This window comes from Epargyreus clarus, unplaced genomic scaffold (genome assembly GCF_041222505.1).
Source record: "Epargyreus clarus isolate Ecla_fem2 unplaced genomic scaffold, WU_Ecla_fem_2.2 ptg000012l, whole genome shotgun sequence".
NCBI lineage: Eukaryota > Metazoa > Arthropoda > Insecta > Lepidoptera > Hesperiidae > Epargyreus > Epargyreus clarus.
This window is the reverse complement of record NW_027332220.1, coordinates 2,897,319-2,914,045: the sequence shown is the minus strand read 5'-3', so window position 1 is coordinate 2,914,045 and position 16,727 is coordinate 2,897,319. Positions and strand designations below refer to the sequence as shown.

At 37.3% G+C, this 16,727-nt stretch overlaps 1 protein-coding gene across 3 annotated transcripts; it reads left to right on the top strand.

The window, feature by feature from the left end:
- Positions 1-125: 125 nt before the first annotated feature.
- On the top strand, positions 126-14,875 carry su(w[a]) (suppressor of white-apricot). Of its 3 annotated transcripts, none has more exons than XM_073078128.1 (14): positions 126-414; positions 2,582-2,751; positions 3,389-3,549; positions 4,791-5,007; positions 5,537-5,601; positions 6,338-6,533; positions 7,366-7,536; positions 8,519-8,776; positions 9,757-10,446; positions 11,065-11,195; positions 12,404-12,494; positions 13,262-13,313; positions 14,092-14,124; positions 14,287-14,875. In XM_073078128.1, the coding sequence occupies exons 1-14, from the start codon at positions 215-217 to the stop codon at positions 14,606-14,608; spliced, it is 2,757 nt and encodes a 918-aa protein (XP_072934229.1). In that variant the 5' UTR covers positions 126-214; the 3' UTR covers positions 14,609-14,875. The 3 variants fall into 3 exon arrangements, with proteins under 3 accessions (XP_072934229.1, XP_072934227.1, XP_072934230.1); XM_073078126.1 differs by having other exon boundaries at positions 11,053-11,195; XM_073078129.1 differs by having other exon boundaries at positions 126-592; positions 11,053-11,195.
- The last annotated feature ends 1,852 nt before the right edge of the window (positions 14,876-16,727 follow it).

Below are 16,727 nucleotides of genomic sequence, written 5' to 3'. Positions count from 1 at the left end.
ATTTGCCATTTTTATATAAATGAAATAGGGAAATAAAATTTACAAATAGATATAACTTGAGAACAGGGCTAAAATAAAAATTAATTTTAAATGCCTTTAATAAAATGGCAACATTGACACGAGCTTATCAACGCAGACGTCGCGTAGCGAACGCGAGGCAAATTGACAAATTAGAATATTGGTGATCGTATTTCAATGCAAATTAGAAATAGAAATGTCTGCAATGTCGAAATGGACTGCAAGTGAGTCCGGCATATTGCGTAAGAATAAGAGTGAGTGTAAGGAGAAGAAGGAAGAGTTGTTCGTGTTCGGCTACTCGTGCAAATTGTTCAGGGACGATGACAAAGCCCTACATGTTGACCAGGGGAAACATCTCATACCATGGATGGGCGATGAGACGTTGAAAATCGACAGGTTCGATACGTTTTTTACTATCAGACTGTGCCGCTAAGATAATGGAATGATTCAAAGTTCAGAATGTTTTAATTTTCTCGGAAGATTATAAGTATTTCGCAGACAGTGTTCGATGGCGCACGAAGTCTCCGGCAGAGCCCGCTGGCCGCGTGTTTTGTTATGGTGACTCCCCCCGGTGGTATGTATACCCTGTGACGGTCTTGCGTATGTATTTTAAGCGATTTTTGTATAGTTAGGGCCTTTTTGACGCGTGTACATATTTTGGGTAGTTATTGACTTATCAGAATTGTTCATTGATATGTTATAACAAGCATTATTGACAATGATATGACCTTATAGTTAGTTTAACTGATTCATACAATAAACAGTTACTCATTATTTACAAATATTCCGCATTGTTATAGAACACAACAAATAATAAAGAATAAAACATATGTTATGAATAGGATGCAATACAATAGCATATTGTATGAAAGAACATAAAAAATATATTTACAATTTACTTTGCTTTTCATTTAATTTTATTATGCTGTTGTAAAATTGATGAAAAATATTTCCAAATTAACAATTTCCGAACTTGTCGATAGATCTGGTCGGTGACTTAAAATAGTTTTGTATGTTCACGATTTATATGCTCTTAAGCAATTTAAACAAAATTAGTATTATTTTTTATATGCATACATTTGAAGTATATATACTCACCGGCACAATAAACCGACCACTTACATATTTTTGAATCTTTCGTAAACAGAAATAAATTTGTTGAATATTGTTTCTTATTTGTGTTAAAGTATCGAGTACCAATAAACAACAACAATAATTTCGTAAAAAAACAGTGTCCTTTGTAGTGCCGAATAATAAAAATACAGAAAAACACCTTTTTCTTGAAAAAATACTGAAAAGTTTAATGCACGAAAAACATTTTATTTGTTTACTCACAAAATTTTCAACAATGAGTGTTGCATCCCCTTGTTTTAATGACTTCCTGGAGACTATCCAGAAGTCCATCCATGATGTCTTCGATGTCTGACTGGGGAATGTTGTGCCACTGTTCTTTTGCGGCAGTTCTGAGGTCTCTTAAGGTGGTCGGAGCTGGAACCCGTGCGCAGATCCTTCTTTTAAGGTTTGTAAGGATGGGATTAAGTTCCATACTACCGCCGGCGATGGCATTGTCTGAATCCCGACCTCAGTCAGGTACTGAATTGTACTGCGAGCAACATGGATTTTGGCATTATTGTGCATTAGAAGAAAATTTTCTCCAATGAATGGAGCAAAGGGCACGACATTATCTTGCAAGACTTCCTCCACGTACCTCTGAGCACTTATGCTACCTTTTTGGAAAACGACCAGGTCAGTACGGGCTTCATAAGAGATACCGCCCCAAATCATAATTGAGCCCCATTGATAACTGACGGTTTCGACTAATGCACAAGATGCAAGCCGCTCATTAGGGCATCTGTAGACTCTTTGATGTCCATCTGGTCATCTAAGACCAATTCTGTTTTCATTAGAAAACAGAACTCCACTCCAATTGTCCATCATCAATTTGATTGCTCTCTAAAAAGTGGCTCAGTAATTGTGGGGTTTTAAATCGGCGAAAAGCACTCAGATTTTTTTCAATAATTCACACAAATCAAGCATGCCATACCGTAAATCGTTGTCCAAGGACCCACTTTAGAGATAACAAACATCAAATGAAGGTTCACTATTCATAAACAAATACTGTGGCACTTAAGAAGGGTGGGCGGTTAATTGTGCTGGTGAGTGTATTTGTTGACTGATGTGGCATAGTAGTTACCTGAACGGTGATATGAAGTCCTAGGTTAAATGGAATTGAATTACAATCTTTCCTGAACATCCATAACCTGACCCAAAATATATCAAAATTAAAATGTTAATTCCTAATTTTGTTAAATCCACATCGAAAAAGGACTCACATTTAGTCACATTCAAAAAAATGCAACCAACAAACATTGTTCAATAATGTATTACTGTTGATTTATTAATACTTGTATGAACATATCCTCAATATTCAAAATATCGAGTTGCAAATAATAACTAATTTTGTTTAAATTGGTTCAGGCCATTTGAAACCGTGAACAATCTTTATATCAACAAATTGCCCGTAAGTTAGACATGGTGGTGACAGTTCTGATTATGTCGGCAGGTATGACGCCAGGGGTGCACTCCATGACCTGTCGAACCTGGAAGCGCCCCCTGGGGGCTTTGACTGGAGGGTGGAGCTCACCAAGACGGAGCTGGAGGTGGAACAACTCTGTGATGAGGAGAGGTATCGCGCCCTGCACACTAATGAGGATGAAGAGGAAATGTATAAAGGTGATTACTGTTTATATGTGTAAAAATAGTATATAGTTGATATACTTTGTCCGCATGGTTGCTAGTAGCCGACATGTCATTGGCAGATTTACCAGTAGGCTGAGTAGGCTGGAGCCTAAGGTTAACAGACTTTCGAGGCAGCACAATTATAGTAAACAAACCTTTTAAATAAGTCAGATAAAAAACATTTCTGTTGAGATAAGAAAGTTTCTTAGTAACCTTTATGTGTTAAGTAAAGAGAGTGACAACAAATAGTGATTTATTCTGGCCCATGACTGTATCTGGTCTGGATGACCCAAAACTAGAGTTGAGTTATAGAGTTTGGTAGGAGTATACAAATTTTAATAGCAGTTCTGTTACTTTGTCATTGGACACAGCAGTTAGTACAGCTGGTTAAACATACCATATACCATATCCTGCAACATAAATAAAATAAAGCAAAAACAATCAATTCATAGTAATATCGATACCTTAATTCGCAAATGAGCCAACTCCACTTTTTTAAACGGAATCAAAATAAATAAAAAAAAACATTTTGAAAAAAAGTGGAGTTGGCTGATTTGCGAATTAAGGTATGGATACAGGCTTTAAGAAAATGGTTCCTTCTCTAAACTTCTGTTATATTCCAAAATCACAGAGGAAGAACTCAAGCGACTTCACGCAGCGGGCTATGGTCAAGTCGGCTTCAACTACGACACCCCGGCAGAGCCCAAGAAGGAAGCTGAAACTGTGGAAGTAGAGGAGCCCTTCATACCCACACCGGATTTTAAGGCTTTGTTGCCACCGGACATATTGCTGGTATGTTGTATATGAAACATATATGTACTAGCTGACCCGGCAACCATTGTGTTGCTATATAAATAAAAAAATGTTAAAGGAAACCCTTGTCACTTAGGGGTATGAAAAATAGATAGTAGCCGATTATCAGACCTACTGAATATGCATGTAAAATTTGGTGAAAATCGGTAAAGCCGTTTTGGAGGAGTACTGTAACTAACATTGTGAAATGAGAAATTTATATATAAGATTTTAGGATAATAAACGCTTACTACACTCATAGACCCACACTTGGATTCCCTGTATTGTGAATACAGAAATATCCAGATCCAGAACAGATATTTAAATTTATTATTCAGACATCTGTGTGGCCGGGGAGCGAACCCGGAACCCTTTACGCGTTAGACCGGAATGGTGACCGCTCCGACACGCGAGTCGTCATAATATTTTTATCATGGGAAATAGAATGACGCTCATTGTAAAAATACAAGAGCCAAAGATTTTTTCTATACTTATTGTATTTAACTGTATATATATTGAAGCAGTGATAGCCTAGTGGCTAAGAAACGCGGCCTCTCGATCGAGGGGTCCGAGCTTCAAATCCCAGGCACGCATCTCTGATTTTTCAAAGTTACGTGCGGACTATGACCTAATCCTTCTCATTCTGAGAGGAGACCCGTGTTGGAGGCTTAATAGGAGACTTAATGAGTTAAATGTGTTGGGTCTAAAATTTAAATTTACAAGAAAACCAGCTTTTATTGACAATTTTATTACTACTAGTCTAACCAGTTCTAGTACTAGACTTAAAGTAATTATATTGCTCATTTGAAAACATGTTCAATCTAATATTGAACATCAAAACTTATTTATCTACTAGCTGTGCCCCACGGTTTTACCCGCGTTAAAAAGTAATTCTAACGCGGGTGCAACTGCGGGGTATAGCTAGCTCTAAAATATAAGTAGCCTAAGTTACGCCTATTACATCAGCTACCTGCCAATAAATGTCCGGTCAAAATCGGTCCAGCCATTTCAGAGATTAGCCAGAACAAACAGACAGACAGACAGACACAAATTGTAAAAAATGTTATTTTGGTGTCTACTGTATATATATTCATATGTATGTAGTAAAAAGCGGTTATTTCAATATTAAAAACAGACACTCCAATTTTATTTATATGTATAGATGAAACAAGAACACATTTATTACCTATATTATATTTTTTACCAATACTATGTAAAAAAATATAATTTCTCCTTTACAGCCAGAATCGCTAAAACAAAATGCAATAATAGAAAAAACAGCAAAGTTCATCGCCAACCAGGGCACTCAAATGGAGATCCTGATAAAAGCGAAGCAGGGAGATAATCCCCAGTTCAAGTTTTTGAATCGCGATTCTAACTTGAATCCATACTACATAGCTCTGGTGGATTTGGTGAAGACTGGCAAGTGGCCGGAGAAGGAGAATGAAGTTGTTGAGGGTGAGTCAATATTTGTCATTTTCTTACTATAAAGTAATAGTGCAGTGTTTAGAAACTTGGCCTCTAAATAGTGAGCTCCGAGGTTTAGATCTCAGGCATGTTATTACTGATTTTTCAAAATTATTGTTTTTTTTTTTCATATGTACTATAAAGTAATAGTGCAGTGGTTAGAAGTTTGGCCTCTGAGCAGCGAGGTCTGAGGTTTGAATCCCAGGCGTGCATTTCAGATTTTTCAAAATTACCGATTAATTTTTTTTTCATATGTATTATAAAGTAATAGGGCAGTGGTAAGAAAATTGGCCTATGAATAGCGATGTCAGGGGTTGATGATGATAGTAATACATGATGTAGTACAAACTTATACCATTTTTTATATATCTAATAACTATTCCCCACATAATTATTCTCTACATTCATTTACAGTGTATTCCATAAAATTTATTGTTATTTTTTTTTGTTTACATTGATTTGATAATTTAATATTAAATGTGTAATATTGTTTTTAATGTATTTTTAATTCTTATTACAGAAAAACAAATGGAACAAAATGATGAATACCTGCATCCCAGTCTAGCGACAACTATTATTGAATCTGTGAGTAATTTTAGAACTTAGTTAATACAAAATCTGAGTATATGTTAATGTACAGTCTTTGACCGCACGTCGCTTACCACGCATTTACGCAAATCGTAGAAACATTCAGTGCACTACGTGACGCGTACAAAACAAGACAATTTCGCGATTATACTCACACTATCATTCTAACAATCATATTATCACGCAATAAACTTAATTTCTTTCTAAACCTCTATCATTTCACAAGCATCAAAAGGTTTCCCCGACAGTCAGTTACAGGCATATTCACTTTTTATTTAAAAAATATAGTATAGAAGTTATCAATCTGCATATCTGAGTCCAGTGACTCTAAAATAAACTTTACTTTTTTAATAAGTATGAGGTGGATTAACTTTTCTTATATTCATGTATACCTAATGATAAGGTATTATGGAAAGCAGTCCTCGTCGCCTATGGACATTTGCTATATCAGAAGAGTCGCCAATATATCATCGGCTTTGAAAGAGAACTCTTTTTATACTTTTCTTGAAGAGCCCCATGTCATAGCACTCATGAGGAAGTCCATTCCATATTTTCCACGTACGCAGCATAAGTTACCGTTCATACCGAACCGTGGGGGATCGCCAGCAGCCTATGTGGATGTAGTTGATGTGGATGGAACCCCATCCTCCAGTGAGTGGTGCGATGGAGGAAGGTTGTTATAGGCACCAGATCGATAATATAAAGACTATATTATATATATATATCCCAACAGGCCCCATCAATCCCCAGCATCCACTACAAGCCGTCCGCGGACTGCGACTACACGATGCTGATATCGAAGATGCGGTGCGACAGCGCGGAGCAGTGCGACTACACGGCGTCGCTGGCGGCCGGCGAGGTGGCGCCGCCCGGCACCGAGCCCGCGCTGCCCGCGCCCGCGCCGCTGCCCCTGCCCGTGGTACCGCCCGGTAAGTGACACTATAGTAAAAACAGCTGATGTTTTGATATTTGTGTGGCGTTAGGAGCAAACGAGTAAGGTTGTTTAATTATGTTAACGTTCAAATCAAATAGTTTATTTGTTAATTAATAGATAAAGGTACAAAGTGGTTTACATATTACTGACAGTTCCATTATATCTAGTGATATTATAATGACATACATATCCATATAATTATTTATACAGAAGATTACAGAATTGAATTAAATTGAAACATAATATAAGTCATCTCAATTTCGTATAATAAATTAAATAAATAATTTTTCATTATTATCATGTCGCTGTTCACATTCAATGAAAATATTATTATGTGTAATGATCTGATAATTATGATTACAATCATTGTCATCAGTGATAAATGACTATAACACTTGCTTTTAGAAAAACGGTGATTGAAAGTAGATGATTGCTATACTTATGAATTAAAAAATGATTTAACAACCCATACAATGATGATGTGGATGACAATATTGAAAGTGGTAAAAATATGAATGTGATAATCATGCCTGTATATTTGCAATGGGGACGATAATAACGTCATTGGTGATAATGGCAATAATAATAATTGTATATATTGATGTGAAGGTGGTAGAACCCTTTGTGGTGTTCGACTCGGGCAGGCACCACCACCACACCTATCTCTGCTAAGTAGGAGATCTAATCCTATCTGGGGTTGAAAAAAGATGTCCATCGGCGGCAGTAGCCACTAACCATCAGGTGGACTGCATGCTCGTTTGCTATTCCTATATTTAAAAAAAAAATAGGAATGTTATGCATAGTGATTATAAAACCTTTTTTCCTAGTACCCATCCTGGTTGCGGTTCCACCGCCAGTGCTTCCGCCTAAGCCTCCACCGCGGTTCGAGCCCATCACAACGGTACCCGTCAGAAAGGAGACCACGATACCGCCCAACAAGTCAACAGGGTTGAGTCTCATGAAGAACTATAACACTGACTCGGATACTGATGAATCAGGTAATTGTGTGACAATGTTTATGTAATATTATTGTCGAGGATTAAGGCATTTTAAAGGGGAATGGTGCTCCGTCACATGAAAACGACAGGTCGATGATAGCGATTAGACCAAGTATGCCTACTTTAGAATTCTAAGATATAATAAACACCTAGAATTAATTTGCATAGCGATGAAAATCTAAGTTCAATTGGTTCAAAGATGTTTGAACTTTTTTATATAGACAACTTCACACTATGATTTTGCCATAATAATATACACGTCTTTGTGATTATTTGACCCCGATTTAGGCAGAAAACTTTTTGTTATTTTATTTTATGTATAATATCAGCAAGTAGAAGCTTATTCACATTGGCATTTAAAAACAACTTTTCACGAGGTAAAAATGTTAGTCATGGAGTAATACTACAATCTTTATGATAAGATACAAACGCATTTTACCTATAGTCTGATTCATAATTAGGTGTCCAAAATGTAAACAAAGGTGTTGACCTATCAAGAAAAAACGTTAGAAATGGTAGTTTCTTATTTTTGTCGATATTAAAGTAATTCAACAATAATAAAATAATAATCTAAATAAATTAAGATTAATTCCCATTTTCTAATATTTATATCACCTCAATTTCGTCCCATACAGTAATAATAATAAAAAACAAAGTTTATGGTAGAAAATTAAAATGTGATAATGGTAACACAATCGGAATCCAAGACATTTCTTGTGCTGTCATTTAAGTTTCGTAACTGATATTATTCATTTTCGTGATTTTGATTAAACTCGAATATTTTGTCGTTTACATAACGCGTTTGTTAAATTGTGTATATTTGTTAAATTTTCGTTTTTTGTTGAGTTTGTTAAAGTTTTTGTTTCTTGTTAATTTTGACAGTGACATTTCTTTGTTTACATTTTGGACACCTAATTATGAATCAGACTATAGGCGTAGTAGAAAAATAAAAATACAATATATTATCTCGATAATTACACAGATTCAGAAGACACGTCATCTACCGACAGTAAAGAGAAACCATCACCCGTTGAACCTCCAGAAGAAGTGAGGATCGTCATCGACAAGATGGCGGCGTACGTAGCGCGGAATGGCGACGATTTTGCGGAGATCGTTCGCGCCAAGAACGACCCGAGGTTCACGTTTTTGGAACCGGATAACATTTACCACGGTTATTATAAGAAGACGATGAGAGAGAAACGCGGGAACGTTAACGGTACTACGGATAAGAAGGGTGGGGGTGAGTGTGTTTAATAATTAAATTCTCCTTGTATTATAATTTTATTGTAAGCTTTGAAATTTTTTTGAAGGTGGTAGAACCCTTTGTGGTTCGACTCCGGCGGCACCACCGCCACACCTATTTCTACCTAATAACAGCAGTGTTAAACGTTGCTGTGTTCCGGTTTGAAGGGTGTGGTAAGGGAGACAGACTTTTCCGAGGCGTTCCAGCTTAGTCCTCAGGGGTAGTCGCATCTGTGGCCGACCTCAGGTAGGAATATCTAATCCTATCTGGGGTTGATTACAGATGTCCATGGGCGGCAGTAGCCACTTACCATCAGGTGGACTGCATGCTCGTCTGCTATTCTTATATTATAAAAAAAAAAAGCTTACATTTTGTAAGAAAAATTGCGTGTAGTCCACTTGATGGGAAATGGCTACTGCCGCCCATGAATATCTGTGTTCAGTGCACACATATTCTATATAGGATAGGATATATGTTATACCTAAAGATTATCATAGATGTATCACCCAGAGAACTAAAATGGTCGCTACATGAAAATCGCCTGGCACATTCCTTCCAACTAAATGCAGAACTGTTTTTGCCTAGAAAGGAGTATGGCAATGTACAATATACATTCAATTCCTTATCATATCAATTTCTGCATTGAAGCTAAACATCTGTTTTACCACGCTCCTTAAATCAGAAGACAGCAACGATTTTGCACTGTTATGAGGCATACTATAGATGTGGGACTGGCGCCTCTGTAGTTTTTCTAATATATAAAAATCTCACTGCACAGTGTTAGTTACCGTACTCCTCCGAAACGGCATTATATGCATATTCAGTAGATCTGAAAATCGGCTACTATCTATTTTTCATACCTCTAAGTGATAAGGGTTGTTCATCCTTAAGTATTTTTTTATTTATATGGCAACACATCGTTTGCCAGGTCAGCTAGTGTAATAATAAAAATTGACTCATTGACTAATTTATTACAGGAGTAGTATCGTTTTCGATCAAGAAGCCAAAAGCACCTGATCCTATATTACCCAAGCCGGCGCTACCTTACGAGTCGAGTTCAGAGGATGAATCTGAAAATAAGGACAAAACAGACGAACCTAAACCTGACAAGCCAGAACCGCCTAAGAGTAACGTACCATCCCTATGTCCCTTCAACGCCCTACCACCAGTCGTAGTTTACAAGATGGAGGCCACAGAAAGCAGTTTACCACTCGTAAAAACAATCGAACAGTTACCAATACCTAATAATATCGTAAAAGTTGTTCCCACTGCGTCTAATGTAGAACCAGCTGTTCCCAAAGTCGATGATAAACCCCCCGAAGAGAAAAATAAAGAAGACGTGAAAACGGAAACGCAGAAGGCTCCAGAAGAGAACAGAGTGAAAGAGAAGGAAGTCAGAAGTAGGAGCGATCGCGACAGCCCGCATAGGGACAGACGGAAACATAAAGAACGCAAGCGATACAAGAGATCCAAATCGGAGAGCAGAGAGTCCAGAAGATCAGAGAAGTTGCCGGAGAAGGAGAAAAAGAGGGAGAGGCACAGAGAGAAGGAGAGAGAAGATAGATACAAGAAGAGAAGGAAGACGCACGAAGTTGAAGAGATTATTGCTTTAGAGGATAATTCGGACGATCTGATTGATTTGACTGGGGATCATTCTGATACGAGAGGTAAGATTATTTTTGAAGATATTTTTTTAAATGTTAGAGATACTTATCGGAATTTATAATCAGTAAATTATGAAAAGTTGAGCCCCAATGTAACATTAAATTTAGATTTTATTGAAGGCTTAAATTTGATGCATCAAAATATAATTTAAAATCTTTTGTAGAAAAATGTATTTTTATAGATACATATATGATATTTCTGAGAATGTAAGCGACGGAAAAGTGTTTAAATAAATTGCAATGATGGCCGTGGCATATTGACACATATATTTAATTAGTAATTTTTATAGTTTCGTAAAATTTATAAATTTTATTTTCCATGTAGAATTTTATTTTAATAATAATAAACTCTTAAACGCTTTCTACACTCACAGCCCCACACTAGGATTCCCTGTGTAGTGGGTGCCATGTACACACATAGATAAATATACAAACACCCAGACCCAGAAACAGTAATCTAAATTCATCATTTAGATATCTGCCTGGCCGGGAATCGAACCCGGGACCATTTGCGCGTCAGACCGGTATGGTGGCCGCTCCGCCACGCGGGTCCTCGTATTTTATTTTAAAATAGTGCAAAAATATTTTAAGGGGTTGTTTATTTTATAGTTGTATTTTTAGGGGAATTTGACACTGAAGCGGAGAGAGCGAAGCAAATGGAGCGGCGACGCCGTGCGGCGGAGTTTCTGAAGAAAGTGGGAGTCGATCCCGCCGCCGCTGCGTTGCCTAACACCTCGCTGGCCAGCGCTATGGTAAATATATTATTTAAGCGATTATTTTTATTTTTTTTTGACGAGGGGAAACCTTTAAAAGGAAGCGACGATGGGTTTTGTGGGACTTTTACCGCGTTGAAAGCTCCTCGGTGACCGTTCTCGGCGCTGCGTAGAAGACTCCGGGATCTCAATAGGAGCACAAGCACAACATTTGAAGGTGGTAGAACCCTTTGTGGTTCGACTCCGGCGGCACCACCGCCACACCTATTTCTACCTAATAACAGCAGTGTTAGGCGCTGCTGTGTTCCGGTTTGAAGGGTGTGGTAAGGAAACAGACTTATCCGAGCGTTCCAGCTTAGTCCTCAGGGGTAGCGGCGCATCTGTGGCCGACCTCAGGTAGGAATATCTAATCCTATCTGGGGTTGATTACAGATGTCCATAGGCGGCTGTAGCCACTTACCATCAGGTGGACTGTATGCTCGTCTGCTACTCCTATACTATAAAAAAAAAAAAACTGGAGTCCTCTAAAGGCGTTGCCCCGTTGGGTTCCGCTCAGATGACTATGAAACCCGCCACTCCTTATGGAGTGTACGACGGTATACAGTCACACATACCATCATCTTCCCGGGGTCGCTGGCCGGGCGGCTAGAGCTCCCGCTCTCGCCGTCCGCTACCCCGGAAGACCCTTACGACAGGCAGAGGATACTGTAGCCCTATTCTGGTCCCGGAACTACAGGGACAAACAAAAACAAAAAGTAAAAAAAAAGAATATTTTTATTAGTAGTGTAGGCTTTTCTTTTTATAATATGGGAGTAACAGACGAGCATGCAGTCCACCTGATGGTGAGTGGCTACTGTCGCCCATGGACATCTGTCATCAATCCCAGATAGGATTAGGTATTCCTACCTGAGGTCGGCCACAGATGCGCCGCTACCCCTGAGGACTAAGCTGGAACGCCTCGGAAAAGTCTGTCTCCCTTACCACACCCTTCAAACCGGAACACAGCAGCGCCTAACACTGCTGTTATTAGGTAGAAATAGGTGTGGCGGTGGTGCCGCCGGAGTCGAACCACAAACGGTTCTACCACCTTCAAAAGGTAAGGTGTGATGTCTGTGTGTACAATTGTACATGTGTAAGTCTTAGGGTAACTTAAGTTAAGCTTATTTAGGTTAACTTACTGTTAACGTAATTTAATGTATCTATTATTTATTTAAGTTTATTTATATTTTGTATTTATGTGTCTTCAGGTGGATACGTTAGAATCACTTCGTAAGAAGAAGGCGGAAGAAGAAGAGAAGAGAAGAAGACGGGAGAAGAGACGCAGACGGGAACGACGCGGTAACTATATTTTTTGTCATAATGTTATTTTTAGAAATTTAATCTTTTGATATACTTAGAACGTCGCGGTATTTTATATTTTATTATTTTGTCATAATAATAATATTTTTAGTATTTTTATATTTTAATATGATTTTTTTATAATTTAAGTAACAACGAGCGTACAGTTCGTCTGATGGTAGGTTGTAACTGCCGCTCATAAGCATCGTAATTCCTTAGAGAACAGATTATTTGTCTAGCCGATAACGTTACGATAAAGATACGTTGTCACTCCTGGACTAAGATGGTCGCATCACATTTTTTTTTTTTTATAATATAAGAGTAGTTATTTTTTTTATAATATAAGAGTATAAGAGGTAAGTGTCTACTGCCGCCCATGGACATCTGTAATCAACCCCAGATAGGATTAGATATTCCTACCTGAGGTCGGCCACAGATGCGCCGCTACCCCTGAGGACTAAGCTGGAACGCCTCGGAAAAGTCTATCTCCCTTACCACACCCTTCAAACCGGAACACAGCAGCGCCTAACACTGCTGTTATTAGGTAGAAATAGGTGTGGCGGTGGTGCCGCCGGAGTCGAACCACAAGGGGTTCTACCACCTTTAAAAGTAAGTCAGCCGACGTCCAAACCTCCATCAATATACAGAATTTTCTGATTTTACCATCTTTCGAAGCCTATTAGTGTAATAATATGATTCCAAAACCTTTTTTTAAATATTTACTGCAAGTCAATGTACATCAAAATGTATGTTTCTTTTATTTGCAGAATATGAGGAAAGCGACCGATATAGAAAGGGGAAACGCACCAAAAAATATAGGTATGTCAATTATATATTATAACTGACCGATGCATATTCTTAATGTTATCTGAAAGTGGTAGAACCCTTTGTGGTTCGACTCTAGCGGCACCGTCACGGCGTTCCAGCTTGGTCCTCAGACTCCTCTGGGGTAGCGGCGCATCTGTGTCCGACCTCAAGTACGAATCTAATTCTATCTGGGGTTGATTACAGATGTCCATGGGCGGCAGTGGCCTCTTACCATATTACACTCCCATAGTATAAAAAAGATGCATATGTTGCATATCGATAAGATGACTTTTCTTTATACATGTCTTATTAATTGTTAATCTTGTCAATATTTTTTGTCTACCAAATCGACATTAGACAATTACATCATATTAGAACTTACCAGATTGAGTATGAATAACGGGCACTAGAAACAAACGTTGGATTTATGGCTGTTAGGTTTTTTTTTATAATATAGGAGTAGCAGACGAGCATGCAGTCCACCTGATGGTAAGTGGCTACTGCCGTCGATGGACGTCGTGAACAACCCGAGATAGGATTAGTTATTCCTACCTGAGGTCGGTCACAGATGCGCCGCTATCCCTGAGGACTAAGCTAGAACGCCTCGGAAAAGAATGTTACCTTTAAACTTGAACACAGCAGCCCTTAACGCTGCTGTTATGCGGCAGATAAAGCTGTGGCGCCAGAGTAGAACCACAAATGGTTCTACCGTCAAATGTGTAAATCTTATGATCTTCTAGTTCCGGAAAACACAAAAATCAGTAAATTTATTTTCTTTCTTTAATTTCAGGTCATCCGATGATGAACACTCAGATAATGATAGGTAAGGAATATAATAACTAAATAATGTTTAATTTCTTATTGCATCTTCAACAACAACTGCATTTCAAAGGCAAATAGTTTTTTCTAATATTATTCACTTACATTAGGTAAGTAACTTTGTAAATACTACTTGTAATCTATAAACTTTTTAACCCTCTTACAGCCCAAAGAAGAAAAAACGGAAGAAGGACAAGAAGACAGTCTCTAAGAGCAAAAAGAAGAGAAGAGAACAAACTGCAACAGAAGAAGAATTAGCGCAAATAAAGATAGATTTAGCGAATACATTAAAAGAGTTGAGATCGTCCTCCCCGACGAAAGAATTGGGACTACATCTAGAAGAAGATAGTCAGAACAGTTTCGTGAACAGAGAAACCTCAGAAGAGTCGGAAAGAGAAGTAGAAGGTACGAAGAAGAAGGAGAGAGAGTATAGTGAGGGGGAGTGGTCGAGTGACAGCGAAGAATCTACAACCACTAGTAAAGAATGATTTTATATTTGTTTGGGCTCGTTTTTAATAATCGATCAGTAAATTTTGCCAACCAAGATCGAAATTTTACTATGTCTAATATTGCCCGTTATTATTAATCAATCTATCTAATGTTTTGCTTACCATAGATTGACATTTGACGATTTATTCATTATCAAAGTTCATTAGGTCAAATCCTACGAAGTGCCAAGGGATTATAGTGGGTAGTTCGAGACTGTTGTCCCGAGTGGACTTGGTTAATCTGCCCTCAATTGCATATGGCAATTATGTCATTCCCTTTTGCAATTCTGTCAAGAACCTATAGTCTGATTCATAATTAGGTGTCCAAAATGTAAACAAAGGTGTTGACCTATCAAGAAAATACGTTAGAAATAGTAGTTTCTTATTTTTGTCGATATTAAAGTAATACAACAATAATAAAATAATAATCTAAATAAATTAAGATTAATTCACATTTTCTTATATTTATATCACCTCAATTTCGATCCATACAGTAATAATAATAAAAAACAAAGTTTATGGTAGAAAATTAAAATGTGATAATGGTAACACAACCGAAATCCAAGACATTTCTTGTGCTGTCATTTTTAAGTTGTGTATTATTAATTTTCGTGATTGTGATCGAACTCGATTCTATTTTACATGATCCAGCTTCTCCTTTGTATCTAAAGGAAAACTTTCAGTTCCACACCTCGTCTCACGACAGTGGACTGCGTTCCTCCAGAATTTTGTAAGTCAGTATTTCTCCACATAACAGTGGCTTCTTCCAATATTCCTTCACAGTACAGGCAATACTGCTTTGGAACGCCCTACCCGAAAACATCAGGAAAGCTCCAAGCAGGAGCGCGTTCAAGAGATTGATTCGGGAACATTTCTTACGACAAGCGTCCAACATTTGAGTCTTACTTTTATACCTTTTATATATAATGACTATTCTTTATATGTATTTATATATTTATTAGTATTATATATATTTGTATGTATAATATGTCTCAGTTTATTCAGGCTCAGTTTATTTTACTTTTGTGTAAATGCCTACCACATACTGTCGCCATCGCCCAGGGTTGACTGGCAGAGAATGCCATTAGGCATTAAGTCCGCCCTTGTAACCCTTAGTTTAAGGTGTTTCAAAAATTAAATAAATAAATATGTGCTGGGTAAAATATTGATAGGTTTGTAGCGACTTTCCGCCACTCGATAAGAGATGGCGCTACGAGTATTCTGAATCACGGTATCGAAGTTTTCTCAACATCTCGCATATATACAAGCTCCGAACTGAGACTGAACACGGCCGCTCCTTCGACATGATCATCTAGCCCACAGGGAGATCTCCCTTTAATAAAGGTTGATTATGAATAATGCGTATGAGATATAGTCAAATGTCGATCTTTGGTAGGCGTAACACTGGATATATTGATTATTAATAACCAGCGATATTATATTGTCAAAAAAACTCCGATTACAGGTCAAACTACATAAAGCATATTAAGATTTAAGATTACACTGACTGATTTAAAATGAATTTCAATGAAATGTTAAGAAAATGATTTTTTTTCTTTTTAACTGACTTTTAACTTTTACTGATAATTGTAGTACAAAATCGACGGCGCTGTACTTATTGGTAATTGCAAAGACTTTTTCATAACTTGGTTGTCATTTTTATTTAAGATATTTTCTATTTCAATTTTTTTAAAGAAATTTTGCAATTAATTTATTTTCCCAATGTTTGTCACCAAGGCTTAATTATAAAACCGATTGTGTAAGTTTTGCTTGAGGTAGTTTCCTGAACTGTTAAATGGTTAATGTTGTAACATGGTTTTATTTCTATTTATTTCAGTCATAAATTAGTAAAGATACTTCGCCGCCTTGAAATTGAATGAAGCCACAAATGGCTTATTAGTAAGTTCTTTTTTTGAATTCTTGACAAATAAAAACATTTTTAGAGAAAATTTACGAATAAATAACTAATACTGCGTAATTTACATAATAAATAAATAACTATTTCAAATATTTTAGGGACATTTTAACACGGGAGACGTGGCAAAACTTTTTTATGCAACTATTTCAATTCTCAAAGCTGGGTACATTTTCTTGTTAGGAGTGAGTAATCTTTACTAAT